Source organism: Oryx dammah, unplaced genomic scaffold (assembly GCF_014754425.2).
Source record: "Oryx dammah isolate SB20612 unplaced genomic scaffold, SCBI_Odam_1.1 HiC_scaffold_21, whole genome shotgun sequence".
Classification (NCBI taxonomy): domain Eukaryota; kingdom Metazoa; phylum Chordata; class Mammalia; order Artiodactyla; family Bovidae; genus Oryx; species Oryx dammah.
In genome coordinates, this window is record NW_024070205.1 from 37,136,240 (window position 1) to 37,157,232 (window position 20,993).

At 43.7% G+C, this 20,993-nt stretch overlaps 1 protein-coding gene across 2 annotated transcripts in view; it reads left to right on the forward strand.

Annotated features, from left to right (window-relative positions):
- UBE4B (ubiquitination factor E4B) overlaps positions 1-20,993 on the forward strand; it is a 122,717-nt gene extending 101,724 nt beyond the window's left edge. For both annotated transcript variants that reach the window (XM_040263387.1, XM_040263388.1), the window contains 7 exons: positions 2,485-2,611; positions 4,677-4,821; positions 8,949-9,083; positions 11,942-12,133; positions 18,411-18,585; positions 19,145-19,291; positions 19,614-20,993. In XM_040263387.1, coding sequence (XP_040119321.1) covers positions 2,485-2,611; positions 4,677-4,821; positions 8,949-9,083; positions 11,942-12,133; positions 18,411-18,585; positions 19,145-19,291; positions 19,614-19,675 — 983 coding nt within the window. In that variant the 3' untranslated portion in view covers positions 19,676-20,993. The remainder of the gene's footprint in view (positions 1-2,484; positions 2,612-4,676; positions 4,822-8,948; positions 9,084-11,941; positions 12,134-18,410; positions 18,586-19,144; positions 19,292-19,613) is intronic.

Sequence of the window (20,993 nt, forward strand, 5' to 3'; positions counted from 1 at the left end):
TGGAAGCGTAAAGTTTTAACCGCTGGACCGCCAGGGAAGTGTCACCAGCCTGGTGTTACTTTTAAGAAGCACAATCAGGTCTTCAAGGAGATGACTTTGGAGGGATGTTGAAAACAAAACCAAAGAGGGAACCCTGGGAAGATCTCAGCCACAGTGTGGCAGGCAGTGAGAACAGCACATGGAAAGGCCTTGAGGGCCCTGGCGGCTTATTGAATCAAGAAGACTTGTGAGCAGGAAGCAGAAATCTAGATCTCTGCAGGCCTTCTAGAAATCGGACTTGGGACAGACAAAAAAGGAGAAATACCATATGATATTCCTTATATGTGAAATATAAAAAGAAATGATACAAATGAACTTACAAAACAGAAGCAGACTCACATACTTAGAAAAAGAACTTATGGTTGCCAATAGGGAAGGACAAGGGGAAGGGATAGTTTGGGAGTTTGGGATGGACTTGTACACACTGCTGTATTTAAAATGGATAACCAACAAGGTCCTACTGTATAGCATAGGGAACTGTGCTCAATGTTATGTGGCAACCTGGATGGGAGGGGAGTTTGGGGGAGAGTAGACACATATATATGTAGGGCTGAGTCCCTTTGCTGTACATGTGAAACTGTCACAGTATTGTTAATTGGTTATTTTCTAATACTTTGGCCACCTGATGCGAAGAGTTAACTCATTGGAAAAGTCCCTGAAGCTGGGGAAAATTGAGGGCAAATGCAGAAGGGGGTGACAGAGGATGAGATGATTGGATGGCATCACCGGAGTGAGTTGCCAATAGACATGAGTTTAAGCAAACTCCAAGAGATAGTGAAGGACAGGAAAGCCTGGCATGCTACAGTCCCTGAGGTCACAAAGAGTCGGACCCAACTTTGCTACTGAACAACAACAATACAAAATAAAAGGTTTAAAGTTTGGGGAAGAAAAGAACTAGGACTTGGGGATTACATCTTGGACTGATGCAGTTTTGAGGGAACATTAGCAATGAGCTTTTTTTAATGTTGGAAGAGATGTATGAGTCCTAAGTTCACGGTCGTTACTTAGTCTCTGCTGTGTTCAGGATACAGGACAGGTGTTCTGGGCCATTTAGAGCAGAGGCGAGGCTCTATGTCAGCCCCCTGTGTTTCTCTCCCATAGACTCTGCTAAGTCAGCCCTCCATACTGCAGTTCACACTTCTATACAGTTAATAAAACGATGCTTAGTTCAGCTTAAAGAAAGGTGCTTTTAGATCTTCATACTAAGGTACTATCCTTTTATCTTTCAATAATTTTTTTTGTTTTTAAGCCCCTATTAAGTGTTCATTGGGAAATACAGAAGATAGCAAAAAGGAAATGAAGCTCGTTGATAATGTCTGCACTCAGAATCTCTGTTGACATTTTGCTTGTATCTCGCGTGTGCGAGTGTGTGTATTTGTTAATATGATTGGACTCAAACTGTATATTTTCTTTGCTGGCCTGTGGTTTTATTTGTGTGTGCATGTGTGTGTGTCCAGTTGTGTTTGACTCTTTTTGATCCCATGGACTGTGGTGAAGGAATTTTCCAGGCAAGAAGACTGAAATGGGTTGCCATTCCCTTCTCCAGGGGATCTTCCCAACCCAGGAATTAAACTCATGTCTGCTGCATTGACAGACAGATTTATATCACAAATACCTTTTTGCGTTCTCCCTTGGGTGTTGGATTATTTATATTTTCTTCCGTATAAATAGTACTTTAATGAATATCCTTGGAGATCAATATCTGAACATGTTGTGTTTTTATTCCTACCTGGGTTTGTAGTGTCTTGCATCTTTTCCTTAAGTCCGTTGTCTTTACCTGGCAGTTTTCCCTCTTTTTAAAATTTGTCATGAGTTCACGAATTTCTCATGCTTAAGCTATTTGTCTTTTTATAGGAAGTGTGATCTTTGTTCCATTTTAAAAGCTACATGGATCATGATAACTGGTAAATGAATGATGAGTACATAGAGATACATAGAGATTTACTGTGCTTTTCTCTAGTTTGATACATGTTTTAAAATGTCAGTTATACAAAAATAAATAAATAAATTTAAAAAAAAAGAAAAAAGAAAAAAAAAATAGTTAAAGTGATAGTCACATTCAATAGATATGTTACCCTTAATAAAATTTAAGCCAGTTGTTTTTTCCCGCTCAGGGAAATATTGTGGAGTTTCTATAAACTAGTAACAGTTGGGAGAGGTATGGTAATTCAGCTTTGGTCATTGGTGATGCTAGCCCAGTGAGGCCCATCGATTTTCCCAGACCAGTTCATTTTGTTACTGGGTCATTGCCCTCCTTCACTGTGAAGGTCTGTCTTCAAAACCACTTGTAATTTCTCTTCTGCCTTAGGTATGAGATAGAAACAAAATTGTATCACATCTCTGATTTTGCAGATTCATATTACTTATTAATGTTATAGCAGCAATAACTGCTTTTAGAAAGGTAAGAAAGTCCAGATCCTTCAGTCCCTTGTCTTTCTTCTTCAGACGTTGAGCACACCGGCGCCACCAGTGAGTTCTACGACAAGTTCACCATTCGCTATCATATTAGCACCATTTTTAAAAGCCTTTGGCAAAACATAGCTCACCACGGCACCTTTATGGAGGAGTTCAAGTGAGTATTGGGCCCCTAATCTCACCACTTGCCTTCTTGCAAATCAGAGGGCGAACAGCCACTTAAAAGCTTTCCCAGCTCGTTCTTGTTGACTGTTTGGTTAGTCTCGTCTGAGTTTTCCAGATGGTTCTGCTAAATGTGAGCAGGATTATCAAAATCTCTGTCTGCCAGACTTTGCTGAATTTTAGATTTGTCAAGATATTTTGGGCATAGTATACATGGAGACAGAATCTATTCTGAGATGAAGTGTTGTGTTTTTTGGCGTTTCTTGATTACAGTATTACATGAATTTGCAGAATGGCTGAAATGGGATCTTCTAGCACTCTTTGAATATGTTGAAATCAAGCTTTAGAGTTAGAAGCGTTAGGAGGACTTCGGGTTCAAAAGCAGCTAGTGTGAAGGCTGTCATTTGAAATGATGTTCTTTGTAGGGAGGGCCTAGACCTTGATGAAGTTTGTCTCATTACCAATCTGAAGTTTCAGTGACTGCTTAAACCTGGACATTAGTAATGCCATCTAAGTTACTTAAAGGTGCAGCAGTGGAGACACAGACACAGAGAGCAGACTTGTGGACACAATTGGGGAAGGAGAGGGTGGGACAAGTTGAGAGAGCAGCATTGAAACACATCCACTGCCACATGTAGAAGAGATAGGCAGCGGGAATTTGCTGTGTTACACAGCAAGCTCACATCTTTGACGCAGGGAGCTCAAATTGGGTGCTCTGTGACAGCCTCGGGGGAGGGGGATGAGTGGGAGGTGGGAGGGAGGTTCAAGAGGGAGGGCACGTGTGTATACCTGTGGCTGATTCATGTTGCTGTATGGCAGAAACCAACACAACATTGTAAAGCAATTATCCTCCAATTAAAAAGAAAATTTTTAAATGTGCTTTAAAAATAAAAGTAGATGAAAATGTTGATTTCTTGAATTAGTCTTAAGAAGAAATTTTATCCCATCTACTCTGATATTTGCGACTCATATTCAATCCTTGATCAAGCCTAGCTGTCACTTGTTAACTGAATTACCATGCAACAGTGGAAGTATGGCCAGTGGAGTAGCCATTTCTTTGATAGTTTCCTACAAAGTAAACCCTTTAGGTTAGTTCTTTCTTTCCATGAGCTGCTCTTGTTTTCAGAAGCATATGCCAACAAAAGCTTGCAGTGAGCTTAGGAGACCAGGCGTGCCTACAGCTCAATCTGCATGGTGCTGATTAGGAGTGTTCATTCTGAATTTCCAGTCTCCTGATATCCAGGCCTCTGCCTTTGTTAACAGGTACTTACTTGTCTTCCCAAGGCAAGGCCCTGCTGCCCTCTGATTTCTCAGCAATAGATCCTGAAGAATAGTTCCTCTTTTCTCTCCTGATCTGACAGGTCCAGAATCTAATAGATGGACCAAGCCATCTCAGCTCACTAGGTAGTTTGTCCATTATAATAGGATTTTCAGGACGGTTCTGAAGATTGGAAGCTTCTGCTTCTATAAAGAACGTTAATATCATACTTTAACTGTATTACAGCTTCCAATTTTTCTTAAGTGTGTCCTTCTTTATAAAAAAGATTGATTGTGTCATTAGTTCTCTTATATGTGGGTATTTGTGCTTTCCTTACATCTTGGTGAGCTTAAGCATATTTTTTCTAGCCTGGAAGAGTGTTTTCTCTAAAATTATTTAGGGAATGAGCCAGGGTAGTGCTGGTAACCCACTCTCTGGAGCTGGGGGTGCTAGAAGTCAGCACTTGCTGGTTTTCCAGGGTGTAAGTACTTCCACCGATGCCAGAGTTGAAGCTGCCAAGGGAATTTGCTCACAGAATTCTAGAATGTTATTAGCAATGACTCTGAGGGAACCATGCCAGGTCGCTCCAGCACATCACTGGAATGAGCTTATCACAATTAATATAAAAGAATCACAAAATCTAAGGGAAGATGCGGGGGTCCCAGCATCGAGTTGTGTCAAGGCTGGTGGCTCTGTGCGGTGATGTGGGTAGCACTTGGGTGGAGGCCATTTTTCTCTGGGACCTGCCACCATATTCGCTGCCAGTAAACGTGTGACGGTGTCCCGTGTAATTGCTTTTCAGTTCTGGGAAGCAGTTCGTCCGCTATATAAACATGCTGATAAACGACACAACGTTCTTGCTCGATGAGAGTCTGGAGTCTCTGAAGCGGATCCACGAAGTGCAGGAGGAGATGAAGAACAAAGAACAGTGGGACCAGCTGCCCCGGGTGAGGACACGGTGCAGGGGCCCACGTGGGGCCCCGCGCGGACGGCTGCCTCCGCGAGTCTCAAGGCTTAGATGCAACCGGCTGGCCAGCACTTGCTGTCTCCCCACTGTGGGCTTTTGGGAAATTCGAGCATGGGTTTTGAGTGGGAGAGACCTTAAGACATGACTTAAAGCCAGACAATGAGCCGAGAAGTCTTTCAGAATGTGTCCTGGAAACTTCCTCTGCCTTTTTAACTGTGAAGGGCTTTTTAGGGAGAAGAGCTTTTATTGTTTGAATATGTTGATGAATATTTAGGAAAGTAACTAGGGAATAAATCTCTAGAATTCTGTCTGCTAGAAAAGAATTTGATTTGATCTTCTGTAGACAACTGTGTGAACAACCCTGAAGGACTCTGATAGAGTGTTTTTCCTTTCAATAGATCTTGCTTTTTTTACGTTCAGTTATAAATAGAAAAGAGGCTTGTCTTGCCAGGTTCCATGAGAAATGCTTGCTGTGCTGGCGGCCGCCTACTACCGTCTCCTGACATTTATTGCAGTCGTTTAGGTGGTTCCCTGGTCAGTTACTAGGCCCTTGACAGCTGTCAGTTGCCTCATATATTGGCTAGTTCTGCTCCTGGTCTTGTTAGATTCAAAATCAGAACTGCTTTCCAGAAAGTAGGGAGAGCTACTTTTTCTTGACTGTAAGTAGCATTCTCAAAATGAAAAAGCTACCGAGGTTCTGAAGTCGTAGAGACAACACTGTCTTGTGGTTCAGTCGCTCTGTCGTTTCCGACTCTGCGTCCCTGTGACTGTACTCCACCATGCCCCTCTGTCCTCAAACGTCGAGTGCTGAAGCACATTAAGGAAGGTTTTCATTCCAAGTATTCTCACAGCTTTGATAAGAATTCTACATCTTACTCTAGCCAAAGTGCTTCAACTACAGACTTCACTCTTTTGGGGGGCTTCACCCAGAGTCCATGATTTCTGGATTTGTCTGGAGTCCATGCCAACATGCTCCTCAAGCCCCTCTAATTGTATTCATGAGATAATGCAGCGGTTGTCGTCTTTTTCCACCCTCTAGATACACTTTGTCCTTCTCATCACTCTCATATTCATTTTTAAACACACCGTAAACTGTCTTGCTCCGGGGCCTCCAAACCCTCCTCCTCTGCTCTCTGTTTCACACAGGCTGCAGTCAGCCCTGCGCCTGAGCCTCCACAGCCCCAGGTGGCTCTAAGCCATCCTCCGAAGCTTACCAGTCCTTCGACTCCAATGTGGCCCGGTCCCCCAGTCCTTGCAGAATGTGCCAGGGAGACTGATGAGCTCTAGTTGAAAGAGCCCCAGCTTTGGAATCCAGGGGACCTGGGTTTGACAACTGGCACTGCCACTCATTGAGTTCATCGTCTCTGTTTCCTGGCCCGTAAGTCAGAGTAGTGCCTACCTTAAGGAAAATTGTGAGGAGAGATGGTGGATGGCGAGGACTGGTTCAGGACCAGCCCGGAGAACGCGTTCAGGATGTGCAGCTTCTGTAGTTTTATTTGCCTTGAGACACTCCTGTCCAAAATGCTGTACTTTCTGCTGTTAGGTATTAAACTCTTACCCATCCTTTGAAGGAGGTCTTGTCCAAATACTCCCTCATAGTTGGCTCCCCATTAGGGGAGCTGCAAAGTCTCACCTTTCTCTCCGCTCCTGGGATGCCCGCTTGATGTTGCTCATGATGCCATTGCTGGACCAGCTTATGCTGTCGATGTTGGGATGTGGCTCTGAAGCACATTATCTTCTCCAAGGCCAGTGCTTATCATAAGAGCTTTTGTTTATGAGACAACTGAGCACATACTATTGATTTTTTCCTGTGTTAATGGATGGGGAAAGGGCATACATAATCTCTGACGAATGCTATTTCAGAAACCAGTTCTACTTGGCTTTGAAATCACTTCCTGCCTCCCCTCTCCCTGCCTGCTCCTCCTCAGTGCTCAGACCTCAGTTGCCTTCTCTTGTGTTCCTTGGTGAGGGTGCTGGTTGGTTTTGACGTAAGAGTAATTCTTTGTCAGGAGAGACTGTCCCAGATGCTGCAGGGCATCTCCAGCTCATGCCCATTTAATGCCAGTGATGTGTCCCTCCTACTTCCAGTTATCAGGCAACCGGAAATACTCCCACACAGTACCTGATGCCCCTAGTTGAAAACAGCTGCAGACCGATCTCATCTATTCCAAGGCTTTAACTGTCTGTATCCTAAAGACTCCAAAATGTGCCTCCCAAGCTCGGCTCACTCTTGATTCAGGCTTATATAAGTTGATTCAGGCTTATGTAACCAGCTGTTGACTTGGCCTCTGCCCGGGGTTCTAATAGGATCTCCACTTGTGTCCAGAAGTTGTTTTCTGGATCTTCTCTGCCCTGTCTCAGAAAATGAGGACTGCATTCTACTCAGTGCTCTGGCTTAGCACCTGTGGAATCTTCTTTGATTCCTCTTGCTGTCTCAGCAAATGCCGCTAGGCTCTATCTCAAAATATATTCATTGTCTGACCTCTTTCCTCTACCTCTAGACCACTACCGTCTCTTACCTGGAGACTCTCCCGTGGTCTCTCAGCCCTCACCCTTGCTGGTGTCCACTCCAGAAGGATGGTGTTAAAATCTCAGTTGGCCTCATTTTTTTTTTTTTCCTTCAGCTGTGCCTCGTGGCATGTGTAAATCTTAGTTCCCCGACCAGGAATCAGACCTGTGCCTCCTGGATTGTAAGTGCAGAGTCTCCACCACTGGACCACCAGGGAAGTTCTCTGTCAACTTCTCATTGCCACTCTGCTCATAGCCCTTCCAGGCTTCCCAAATTCTCCCTGGGCATACACTATCGGCCCTACCCTTGTCCCTTCGCTCCTCTTCCTGGGCTACACCTGCCTCCTTGCTTCTCCCCCAACCAGCAGGGCCTTTGCATTTGCTGTTCCCTCCACCTGGAGTGCTTTTACCCTGGATTTTTGCTGACTCACTTCCTTTAGCTGCCTTCTTAAATGTCACCTCCTCAGAGAGGACTTCCCTGACTACCTTTTCCAGAGTAGCACCCTGACCCCAGCACATTCTTCCTCCTTGCTATCCTGCTTTATTTTTCTTAATCATTATCAGACATATTAGGCATCTGTTTGGGTGAGTGTCTGTTTATTGCTTGTCTCTCTAACTGGAATCTAAGCTCCATGAGGTAGGGAGCCTTCTTGGTCGTATTCTGTGCTCCATCCCCTAACAGAGGCCCCGTGATTGATAAATGAGCAAGACACCCAGACACACATTGAGGTGGTTCTCGCTTTGCTGTTTGTCCAATCCCCCTGCTTCACCTTTTCGGTCCTGTCCAGAGGGCACTGGGCAGCTCATGCAACACTGATGTGGGTTCTCCTCCAGGCACTTTCCCAGGGTGTACTGCTGTGGCTCCATCAGCTCTCGCAGCTATTTTCCCTCCCCCAACACAAAGTAAGCTGGCCTCTGAGCAACTGTAAGAATGTAAACCCATCCTGATATTTCTATGTTTTATTCCTTGCAGAGCCTTCTCTGCTCCATCTTACTTTACCCATGAGTCAAATCCACCTTGTTATCTCATGTTCCAGCCTCTTGTCAGAGGAGGAGGAGGAGGAGGATGGAGCCTGAGGCAAGCACGCTGACAGCCTGACCGGTGTGGAAAGACATGGTTCAAAAGCTTAGCCATCTCCAGGCCCTTGGCGTCATGGCAAAACCTACAGACTTCAGTGTCATAGCATAACAGATCTCATGTTTTCAAAATAATGGTGACTAAGTAAAGGTTGTTATTAAGGACAATGAATGTCCTTTATTAGGCCCCAGTGTGTATCAAGTACAACATCACTTATTTCATCCTGCATAGAGGTTGATGGTGACTTCTTTTTGTCATTGAGAAAACTGAGTCTTGTGTACATTAAATCATGTGCCAGGGTCACCTTCTTCAAAGTCCTAAGACTGTCTGATGGCAAAAGGAATAAACCTCAGTAATCTGGAACATTTGCCATATAGGTGGTTCTGTGATTCCCCAAGTCTGTTGGCTGTATAACACACTTCCCTAGTAATGAGCTGACTGTATTTTTCCCTTGCACTTGGAGCTTGGTGAGCTGGTGACTAGTACTGAGATGTGTCTGGCCTCTGTTCACTGTTCCCCAGGATCAGCAGCAGGCTCGCCAGTCCCAGCTCGCTCAGGACGAGCGCGTTTCACGCTCCTATCTTGCCCTGGCAACGGAGACGGTGGACATGTTCCATATCCTCACCAAGCAGGTCCAGAAGCCGTTCCTGAGACCCGTGAGTAGAACCTTCGGGGTATTTGTTTTGTCTGTTGGATTCAACATTCAGAGCCTATCAACTTAGAACTAAATATAGTCGTCATTGAAATTCTGGGTGTTTTAGCGTCACAGTCACATATCAGTTAGATTCTGTCACTGAGTTTGTTCCCAGTTATGCTGATTGAAACGCCCAGCACTCTGTTGATACACTGAGGTCTGCAGGCAGTCACTTCTAATTCACTTTCTGCTGAGACAGCACATTGGATTATTAATGTTGAAGCTGTGGCATATTTTTATCATTATTGGTTCCTGTGTTTTATTTATAAGAAAAGTATAAAGTGACATCAATTGGAAATTAGAGTTTATTAAGTAGAAATAATTGACAGTGTGTAAGATCTTTGGTTCTCTTCAGTGTAGCTTTGTTACATTCAAGAAGTCAAAGCTGGATGCACAGCACAGCATGTGGGATCTTAGTTCCCCAGGGATCAAACCCATGCCCCTGGCATGGAAACACAGCCTCAGCCACTGGACCTCAGGAAAGTCCCCTCCCTGTTTACTCTTACCTTCAGGATTCTCACCACACTCTGGCCTGGGTGCAGCTCACGAGATGGGCCCCCTCCCCTGTCCCCTTTCCATTTCATGTCTTTTCATAAATAGATGTCAGCACAGGAGTAGCAGAACATGAAGCAAACAGTGCATCATTAAAAGCATAAGAACGTGGCAACTCATTTAGACAAGGTACTTCAGACACTTGCTTCCCTTAAAGCCTTGCAAATGGAGTTTCTATAAACTTTTTCTGTAAAGGCCAGACAGTGAATAGTTTATATGTTGTGGGCCACACAGTCTGTCTCAGCTACTAACTCTGCTGTTGCTGTGTTCCAGTGACTGCCTCAACTGAGGTATCAGGCCAGACTTGTCTTACAGCCCGGAATTTGCCAGTCCCTGCTCTAAGTCATGTTGTATTTTATGTTCAGGTGCTCCAGTGGCAGGGCCATGTGATTGTTCAGAGGGCCGGAAACTGTAAAAATTATTCGAGGGACTTCCCCGGTGGTCTGGTGGCCAAGATTCCGAGCTCCCGATGCAGAGAGACTGGTCAGGGAACTGGATCCCCCATGCCTGAACTAAGAGTTCACGTGCCTCAACGAATATCGAAGATCCTTTGTGCCACAGCTAAGACCCCACACAGCCAAACAGATAAATAAATAAAAAGAAATATTTAAAGATATCATTTGAGACTAAATTATCATAAAGCCTTCTGTTAGCTCTAAATTCTTCATTTTTAAAGGAAATTATTGAAAGCTAAGTCTAATATTTTCATGTCAATTAAAATTAATTTTTTTCAAGATCTGCTCACTGGTCGGAGCCATCCACACACAGGGGTCATGGTCTCTGCCCCCAGTCTTTGCCTCTGCCTGCCATCATCTTTCTTTTTCCTTTGCTATCCTCTTTTCACCTTCTTGGCTGGTCTTGGCTGGTTAACACAAAACTCTCCCACTTCAGAAAGAAAAATGACCAGTTATAGTCTATTCTTAATCACTCTTTTATCTCACAGTTTCTTAACAATTAAATATAGAATATGGTGGGGGAAGGAGGGGCAAGAGGAAGAGGATATATGTATATGTATAGCTGATTCATGTTGAACAGCAGAAACTGACACACCATTGTAAAGCAGTTATCCTCCAATTAAAATTTTTTTTAATAATTTAAAAGTTATGGCACCCCACTCCAGTACTCTTGCCTAGAAAATCCCATGGACGGAGGAGCCTGGTAGGCTGCAGTCCATGGAATCGCTAAGAGTCGGACATGACTGAGCAACTTCACTTTCCCTTTTCACTTTCATGCATTGGAGAAGGAAATGGCAACCCACTCCAGTGTTCTTGTCTGGAGAATCCCAGGGACGGGGGAGCCTGGTGGGCTGCAGTCTATGGTGTCACACAGAGTCGGACATGACTAAAGCGACTTAGCAGAAATTGTGGATCAAAAATGATAGTGTTTGTAGAATAATAGCATGGATATATTCATCTTAACCCAAGGGATGACATTCCATCATACTTCAGTAAAGAATAGTAGATTAAAGAATATATATTTATCAAAAAAAAAAAATACAGAGTACTTTACTTTGTGCAAGAGTAGGTCCTTTAAAAGCCAAGTTTAAGTTGAATTTGTATAGATCCCATCATTAAATTTAATGAAAACCTTGTTCCTTAAAGAGAACCCTTCAAGACTCATGGCCACTGTTTAATACTCTCGAAGTGAGATTTTCCCCTCAGGTTTCCTTAAAGCAGTGTATGCTCACTTGTAGTAGTACTGTATCATCTAGTGGGGTTATAGCATGTTACTTCATACTTATCTTCTAGTTGTTTCATTTGTTTTGTTTCACCGGCTTGATTTTAAAACTATTCAAGACAGATTTTATCTTCTCTTTTATATTTCTCGGCTCTTTGCATCTGATAAATGAGAATGGTGCATATTGTCTAAACTGCCAGGAACATTTGAAATTTATAAAAAGATAATACCTAAAATGATGGCTGAGAGAGCAGACTCAAACTTTTGTGACTTGTTTCTCAGCAAATTCAAAGTGATTGTTGTTTTTGTAATTAAAAACATGAATTTAAAGAAAAGGTTGCTTTTTTGGTATTTATAAATATTTCATCAGGCTGCAGCATTCTATTAAGCATTAGAATTGTTGGCTTAGAAATGGAGGGTAAAGAGAACGCTGAATGGAATGTCCTTCTTCAGCTTATATGATGTAGCACAGGTAAGGGATTCTTTGAACGTCTATCCTGCCAATTCCTGGCCCTGAAGTTGCTGAAAGGGGAGTGTTTGGTCCTCCTTACTTGACAGCTTGACTTGTCCCGTTATCTTGTGATTCCCTAGGAACTTGGACCCCGATTGGCCGCGATGCTGAACTTCAATCTTCAGCAACTCTGTGGCCCGAAGTGCCGTGACCTGAAAGTTGAAAACCCCGAGAAATATGGCTTTGAACCAAAGAAGCTGTTGGACCAACTGACCGATATTTACTTGCAGCTGGACTGTGCCCGGTTCGCGAAAGCCATCGCTGACGACCAGGTCAGTGCCTGGGGGGCGGGCGACTTGAGTTTGCTTCCTTGTGGATGTCCTGGCAGACTCCATGCACATCCCTCTGTTTCTGGATTTTCCCCACTGGAAATCCAGGAAGGGGACACTTAGCAAAATGTAGCTTTGAAAGTTTTTAGGATGTAAACAAATAACAGCCACAGCGGCAAGGGAAACTTGTCTGATGTAAATGGAGATGAACGGGTTATTTTGCTTTGGACGTAAACAGCAGATTTGGCCCTCAGATCCATTTCCAGTTGAGTTTCTAACCCGTCATGTTAAGGGCCTTGCTTGACAAATTTCTTAAGCTCAAAAGAAACCCTGTTTTCTCAGGGAGTCTCTTTAGCTTCAGTGCTGCTGTTAATTCTTTGGTTCCAGGTTTCAGACCTTGCTTGTTACTTTTACAACCTTCCCTCCCTTATTCCTTGGGTCCTGGTGATCACGTCCATTTTGTGGTTTTCATTTCCACAGCTTCCAATTTAGTCCCAGCAACCCCAGTCCAGCCTTGATTTTAAATTTTTCAGAATCTCCTACAGGGCTTCTCTCTCCACGTTCCTCTGTCCTGCAGCATCTTCAGCACCTTAGTAACTAATGGTTATTAACCACATGTCAGGGTTTAACCACCTTTCATGTTTTCACTTGTGACTCTCACAAAATCCTGCGATACAGGTTCCCTTGGATTCCTCGTGCCCTCGGAGGCACACAGAGGTTAGAGAGCCATATGGTTAGCGTGGGGCAGAGACAGGGCTCCACCCCAGTGTCTGCCCTGAGTCCCTGTCAACTTCTCTGCTCTCTGCTTAAGATGCCCCAACGTTCCATGTTCGTTTCCATCTTTCCATCTTTGTTCACATTGTTTTTCCAGATATTACTCATCTCTCAGGGTAACTGTCACTAGGAATTCCAGAAGGTTTGTTGTTGTTGTTTATTTATTTATTTATTTACTGGCTGCCCTGCATGGCATGTGGGATCTTAGTTCCCTAACCAGGGATCGATCCTGCATCTCCTACATCCCTGCATTGGAAGCACAGCATCATAACCAGTGGGCCACCAAGAAAGTCCCCTCCAGAAGGTTCTTTACTTACATATCAACTAAAGGTCAAAATAGGGAAATTGCAGGTCCTTTTTTGTTTTTTTCCAGTAAAAGCTTTATTGAGTCCATACGCCACATACATAGTAGGTACTTTTAGATATAAGCAAGAGATGTGGTCTTGACAAAGTGCCTGCAATGGAAAAAAAACACATACGTCTAAAGCAATTTTTCTGCAAAAAAAGTAGTGGTAAAGGAACAGGTTAGGTGTTTGCAATTATTTTGAGGAGATGCTAAAATGATTCTCCCGTCTGCGACTGTATAATACTACATATATTTAGAAATGGAAGATAAACGGTAGTCTTAGGAGGGACAGGAAATGGAAACGCTCACCATGTGAGCTCAGGGCATCCGCCTTGGGCAGCAGGCCGACTAGAACGGGGCCTCTCAGCCCAGCCAGAGGTCAGATGTGAGAAGTCCCCAGGGACTCTGCCACTCTTACAGTCAGGGACTCCAAAGGGTCATTAGCCTGCTCCCTCTTCTCCTGGTAGGTTTTACTCTGGCTGCCACAACACAAGAAATTAATTTAACACAAAGTTTGCAGTGTGAATGAATGCAGCATACCCCGTGAGACAGTGAAAACCAAAGGGGTGCCTCCTACTGCCTTCCTCGTTGACCAGTAAACCATCCACACTCCCTGGTAATGCCTGTGGATTCTGGTGGTGGCTGGTGGTGGCACTGAGGTCTGCTTGAATGTCTCAGTAGCCTTGTTCTTCCAGACTCTTGAAGCAACCACACAAGTGCTGGTGACACCATGGAGAGAAGAACGCTTTTTAAGTGGGTTTTTTGCTGCGTTGTACAGTATGATGTTTGTCTTGATTTTTGGACACTTTCCATTTATGTTGGCTGTAAGCCAATGACCTGCCAACTAGATTGTTTTGGAAGAGAATCTGAGTGGCGGGGAGGGGCAGAAGGATGGAAGACTGGAAGGCTCCAGGGAGATGGTAGCACTTTGTTATCTCCTTTGGGGGCAGTGCTGTTGATTTGCTCTGGTTCCGTCTGGTGTGTCTTATTTTCCTGGGAAGACAAAAGGAAGAAAAAAGTGGCTGCCAAGCAAGAAAAGAAGCAGAGAGCCTTCCACGCATGAGAGCGGGTGGAAGACAGGTGCCCAGGACAGGTGACAGGAGACACTGAGCTTTACAAGGAGCCCTGAGCTTTACACTCAGGTCTCAGCAGAGCGCCCCTGGCCAGGATGGGAGAAAGTGGGGGCAGCTCTGCCCAAAGTCTGGAGAGCCTAGAAGAGAGGTCCTAGCCTGACTTGGGAGCCGTGTCCCGGGCTGCATCTCCCTGTGCTTTCCGGACAGATGGATGGCAATCCAATGCTCCTGGAGCACTGTCTGTTAACACCATGCTTCGTGAAAAAATAATGATAGTAAAGAGCCCACCTGAAATCTCACTTCTCCTATGCACCTTTTTTTTTTTTAAATTGAGGTGAAAGTCACATAACACAAAATGAACCATGTTGAAGTGTACAATCCAGTGGCATTTATTACATTCACAGTGTTGGACAACCCTCCCCTCTCTAGTTACAGAACATTCTATCACTCCTGCAAAGAAGTCTTGTATCCATTCAGTAGCCACTATCCCATCTCACCCCAGCACCTGGCAACCACTAAACTGCTTTCTGTCTTTATTTTACCTATTGTTATATTTGTCTATTCTGGATATTTCATGTAAATGGAATGATACAATGTTTGTAACTTTTTGTGTCTGGCTTCATGTAGCATGTTTTCAAGGTTCGTCTATTTTATACATGTATCAGTACCTAGTTCCTTTTTTTTTTTTCACATTTATTTATTTTTGGCTTTGAGGGGTCTTCATTGCCACACACGGGCTTTTCGCCAGTTGCGGAGAGCAGGGGCTACTCTAGTTGCAGTACACAGGCTTCTCGTTTCAGTGGCTTCTATTGTGGGAACATAGTGACACGTGGACTTCACATGTTGCAGCGCATGGTCTGTTGAGCTCAGGCTTGGTAGTCGCGACACATGGGGCTTAGTTGCCCTGTGGCTAAGGGATCCTGCTGGCCCAGAGATTGAACCCATGTCTCCTGGTGGCTCAGACTGTGAAGTATTGGCCTACAGAGTAGGAGACCAGGGTTTGATCCCTTGGTCGGGAAGATCCCCCGAAGAAGGAAATGTCTACCCACTCCGGTATTCTGGCCTGGAGAATTCCATGGACAAAGGAGCCTGGTGGGCTACAGTTCATGGGGCTACAAAGCAGTCAGACAGAGTATTTGTGTGAATACCTATTTTCAATTATTTGGGATATACTTAGGAGTAGAATTTCTGAGTCATATGGTAATTCTGTGTTTAACAGTCCCACAAGCCCACGAGTAGTGTATGAGCGTTCTAATTTCTCCACATCCTCACCAACACTTGCTATTTTCTGGTGTTTTTTTTGTTTTGTTTTGTTCTTAATAGATACCCTAGTGGGAGTGAAGTGCTATTTCACTGTAGTTTTGATTTGCATTTCCCTAATGACAAGTGCTTCCTGGCCATTTGTGTATCTTTTTTGGAGAACTATATATTCAAGTCCTTCATCCATTTTTTTTTTCCCCCTTAGCTGCACCAAGTGGCTTGTGAGATCTTAGTTCACCGATCAGGGATTGAACCCAGGCCCTCGGTAGTGAAAGCATGGAGTCCTAAACACTTGACCACCAGGAAATTCCCCTTTATCCATTTTTGAAATTGGATCCTTTCTATTTTGTTCTTTATATATTCTGTGTGAGTTCTTTAATACTTTCTGGATACTAGACCTACATCAGATACATAATTTACAGATATTTTTATATCTAATTTTGTATTCATTCTGTATGATCCTTGAGGTCAAGGACAACATCTTTGATTCCTCTCAGTCCCATTCATGCTGAACTTGAAGCAGCAGCTCAGTAATCTGTATTTGTTTGATTAATTGATGCTGCTGCTCTTTGACACTGAATGCCATGTCCCCTTATCATAAGCGCCCTTTGATTTCTGATAATGTTATCCACTGCTACATCTTAGAAGTTGACTCAACAGCAGGCACAAGTCAGTCAGTTAAAAACTCAATCATCTTTTTTGGGGGGTGCCACGTGGCATGTGGGATCATAGTTCCCTGACCAGGGATTACACCCATATCCCCTACATTGGGAGCACAGAATGTTTAATCACTGTACTGCCAGGAAAATCCAAAATTTCTTTCGAGAAATAGAGTGGGTGATGTTTTCAAGAACACCAGATGGACTGAGGCACTCAAGGTGAATCATCACAGTAGTGTGGACAGCAGCAGCCACCCTGTGCGTTTTTGCCCTTTCAGCATCTGAGTGTGAACTTCTGGCCGTTTATTTCCCTGTGACGTGAAAATCACTCAGTCGTGTTCGACTGTTTGCGACCCCGTGGACTGTACAGTCCATGGAGTTCTCCACGCCACAGTACTGGAGTGGGTAGCTGTTCCCTTCTCCAGCAGATCCTCCCAGCCCAGAAATCAAACTGCAGTCTCCCGCACTGCAAGCAGATTCTTTACTAATTGAGCTATCAAGGAAGCCCTAGGGGATGGGGATGGTGGCTTACCTGGCTCATAATAAGTAGATACCAAATAAAGTATCTGTTGAACTAAAGTAGTAATTTAGTTTCAGAAAACTATAACTATTATTGCCGCTGCTATTGCTAAGTCACTTCAGTCGTGTCCAACTCTATGCGACCCCATAGACAGCAGCCCACCAGGCTCCCATGTCCCTGGGATTCTCCAGGCAAGAACAGTGGAGTGGGTTGCCATTTCCTTCTCCAGTGCATGAAAGTGAAAAGTGAAAGTGAAGTCGCTCAGTCGTGTCCGACTCTTAGTGACCCCATGGACTGCAGCCTACCAGGCTCCTCCGTCCATGGGATTTTCCAGGCAAGAATACTGGAGTGGGGTGCCACTGCCTTCTCCCACTATTATTGCTAGGCCCAGGCAAAAAGAAAAACACTTGGTCCTTTGATCTTTTCCCACATGGATTGAGTAAGGGACATCGGTGTGTATGGAGAGAGAAAGTGAGCGTGTGCACTTATTTAGAAACTGAAGTTTAAAAAAGGATAGAAGGAAGACTGAGGGCTTTGAATCCAGCATTCTGAGAAAATGCAAGTACTAAGATGAATTCATCCCACAGATGTATGTTCTTGTGAATCCTCATTTAGAAATCACACTGATTTAATCATACCCTGCCTATCTTTGTATCACTAAAGTGGCACGTGACCAGTGTTTTTGCCTAAGAGCCAAATATGATATACTTTGCTCTTTTGAAATGGCAGTGATTGATATAAATTAGGCACCTGTAGGGTAGATGTTACTACCAGCATTTTACACCCAAAGAGACTGCAGCTAAGGAGAGTTAGAGCCTTGCCTAAAACCACACAGTGGGTAGATGGTGAAGCCAGGTTTGAAGCCCAGGGTCACCTGGATCTATGGTGGGGCTTGCCCTGCAGTTCATCCCTCCCACTCTCACAGGCACAATCCCTGTCTGCTCCCATCCGCAGAGCCTCTGACATTTAATAGCATTAAACTAAAAGATCTTAAAGAACCATCAAAGAATGGGAGAAAGCTCCTGTTGATTATGAACTCTGTTTGGGTTGTTTTCACCATGTTTACCTTTAGGGAAAAGAAATGAACTATCTACCTCCTCTTGCAGGGTATTGGGTCTCTGTGTGCTATGCATAGTCCTTCAGTTATGTCCAGCTCTTTGCGACCCATGAACTGTAGCCCGCCAGGCTCCTCTGTCCATGGGGATTCTTCAGGCAAGAACACTGGAGTGGGTTGCCATGCCTTCCTCCAGGGGATCTTCCCAGCCCAGGGATCAAACCGAGGTCTCCCACATTGCAGGCAGATTCTTTACCATCTGAGTGCCTTACGATGACTAAACTAGACTAGATTTCGTTTTCTTTTTAATATTAAAATTTTGAGAGAAATGCATGTTTACTGTAAAAGTAATTAAATTTTTTTTTAATTCCTCTGATTTGCCTCAGTCCTAAAGCCCCTTCCAGAAGTAATGACCTTGTACAGTTTGGTTTGGATTAGCCCAGTCTTTATGTATTTATAGCCATGTCAAAGCATATTTATATGTATTTATAATTTTAGGGCTTTTTTAGAAAACAGAGCCTACTTTGGATATTTTCTGCAGGTTTCTTTTTTCCATTTATATTTACATCTAACATTGTCTTTCCTCGTTTGCAGAGATCCTACAGCAAAGAGTTGTTTGAAGAAGTTATTTCAAAAATGCGGAAGGCGGGAATCAAATCCACCATAGCGATAGAGAAGTTCAAGCTTCTGGCCGAGAAAGTAGAGGAGATTGTGGCTAAGAATGCACGCGCAGAAATTGACTACAGTGATGCCCCAGACGAGTTCAGAGGTGAGTGGAGCCACTTTTCTTGTACCAAATTCTTTGATTTAACCTGAAACCTGTAACATTAGAAGATGTTCTGTGCTCTCCTTGCTTTTTGAGACTTGGTCTGAAATTGAAATTACCGTTGCCTAATTTTAGTTCATATTATAAATGACAAGGGGGAAAAAATCCTTAGCCTGATTTCAAACCAGATAACAGCCCTGGAAATTCTAAGGTCAGCCTTGCCTTTGCAGGCAGGGATTCATATGTTTCAAGAATTGTGAGGAGTACAAGGAGAAAGGGTTGATTCTAGCCTGCCACCTTCGCTGCTTGCTGCTGTGTCTGTCTTACTGTCTTTTTTTCTCTAATCTTTCCTCCCAGTAGCTGACAAAGGGTACTTTCCCCTCTGCAAAAGGCCAAGTGTGTGCTTTTATCTAATGCTGATTTCCTTCTAAACTTGGGGGCCTGGTCTGGGCCATTTGGTTGCTGCTGTATTTTTCCCTGATAGGAGGGACTTTGTTTTGTATTCTTTTTCAGTTTTAGGCGCTATTGTTTGATTAGAATTTGCTTTGCTTTGTCTCTGTAGACCCTCTAATGGACACCCTGATGACTGACCCCGTGCGACTGCCCTCTGGCACCATCATGGACCGCTCCATCATCCTGCGGCACTTGCTGAACTCCCCCACGGACCCCTTCAACCGACAGACGCTGACAGAGAGCATGCTGGAACCAGGTAGAAGAGGGCAGAGCTTGAACCGCAATGCCTACACCTGTCCCGAGCAGTGGGGCCAAAAATCCTGTATCAGAGAGTAACCAAAATGGGGAAATTTAACAAATCCAGACACTCCATGGTTTCTAACACTTTGTAATGGAAAAGACACAAAACATTCTTTGCTCTTTTTCACTATAGAATTCCAGTCTTTACTGTTCATGTCCTCTTCGTCAGTCTTCAGTTCCTTGAGGGTATAAATGCCCTTTCTTTATCCTGAACTGCAGGCATCATCTCTCAAGAAAAGCCCATCCAGGGCATTAATTCTTTCCTTTTCTTTTCTCAGTGCCAGAACTGAAAGAACAGATTCACGCGTGGATGAGAGAGAAACAGAACAGTGATCACTAAACCACCTGCCTGCCCACCTTCTGCTGGAAACAGCCAAGGCCAGCAAGGCAAACTGGAGTGATGGTGCACATGCTGTTCGAACATTGGAGGCAAAATACACCATGAGCCCACCCCGAGTGACCAAATGGTGGAGACCTGAAAGGACGTGAACAAGAGGAGGAGCCCAATTCCTGTACATATATTTAAGTGACAAACGTGGTCAAAGCCTGAAGGACACACTTGGTGATTGCTTGTGTAGTAGAACACGTCCTTCATATGTCACGATTTGGGGCTTTTGCAGCAGAAGTCTTTTAGTGATTGATGACGAATGGGTCTGGGCAGCATCCCTTTCATCTTTTTTTTTTTCCCCCACTAAATCCAGTATCCGTTGATTTTGATTGTGATTAGAGAACCTTGGACATTTTGCTGCTAAAGAATCTCCCCTCTCCTACCCTATTCCTGATCCTACTTGCACTGCTGTGGATTTTTTTTTTTTAAGTGAAGCAAAAACAAAAATAAACTCCTTTCCTTGGCCCTCCAAACATATATTCTGTGAGATAACTGTGCCTGCAACAAGTGTTAATCCTGGGATCGTATTTTTATATCATATTCACGTATTTGTTTTTTTAATTGGTGTTAGATGACATGATTAATAAAAGAGGCAAGATATTTTCAGAATTTGAATTTTAGTTTTTATTTTTATTTTTCTTTTGAAATGTCCCTTAATTTTTTTTTTTCTAATTATTCTAAACAAAATGAAGAGTATCTTATTGCTCTGGTCCTTGTAGTAAGCCCACTATCAGGAATCTGAGGAACAGCTGCAGCAAAGGAAGCATTTAAGTGTATCAGGATTTCATGTCTTATGGTTTGGGTGTTGGGGCGTTGGGTTTTTCTTTTAATGCTCTGTGACATTTCTAAATCTCTACAGTTATTCTATGAGGGTAAATAAATTCCTCAACCCTTGAGTCTCTGAGTTCAAGGCAGGGTTGTTTGTATGGATGTGTCCTGTGGGGCTTGGCCTTACCAAAGCAAAAAAGGGTGCGAGAAATGTGGAAGTATGTCTGCTTGTAAAACACACACACACAGACACACACACCCACACACATGCGCACATAAACGTAAAAGACTTTTTGCATTACTGCTCCCCACTTACCATACTTGAATTCTTGAATTTCCTTTGGGGTAAAAGAGGATTTTGAAACCATAAAGTGTTTTGAAAAAATGAATTCTACAAAACATACTTTCTTTTCCTTTTCCTTTTTCTCCCCCCGCGACTCCACAGACAATGTCCTCTGTTCAATTCCTAACGCAAACTACAATAAATGGTGATACACATTCA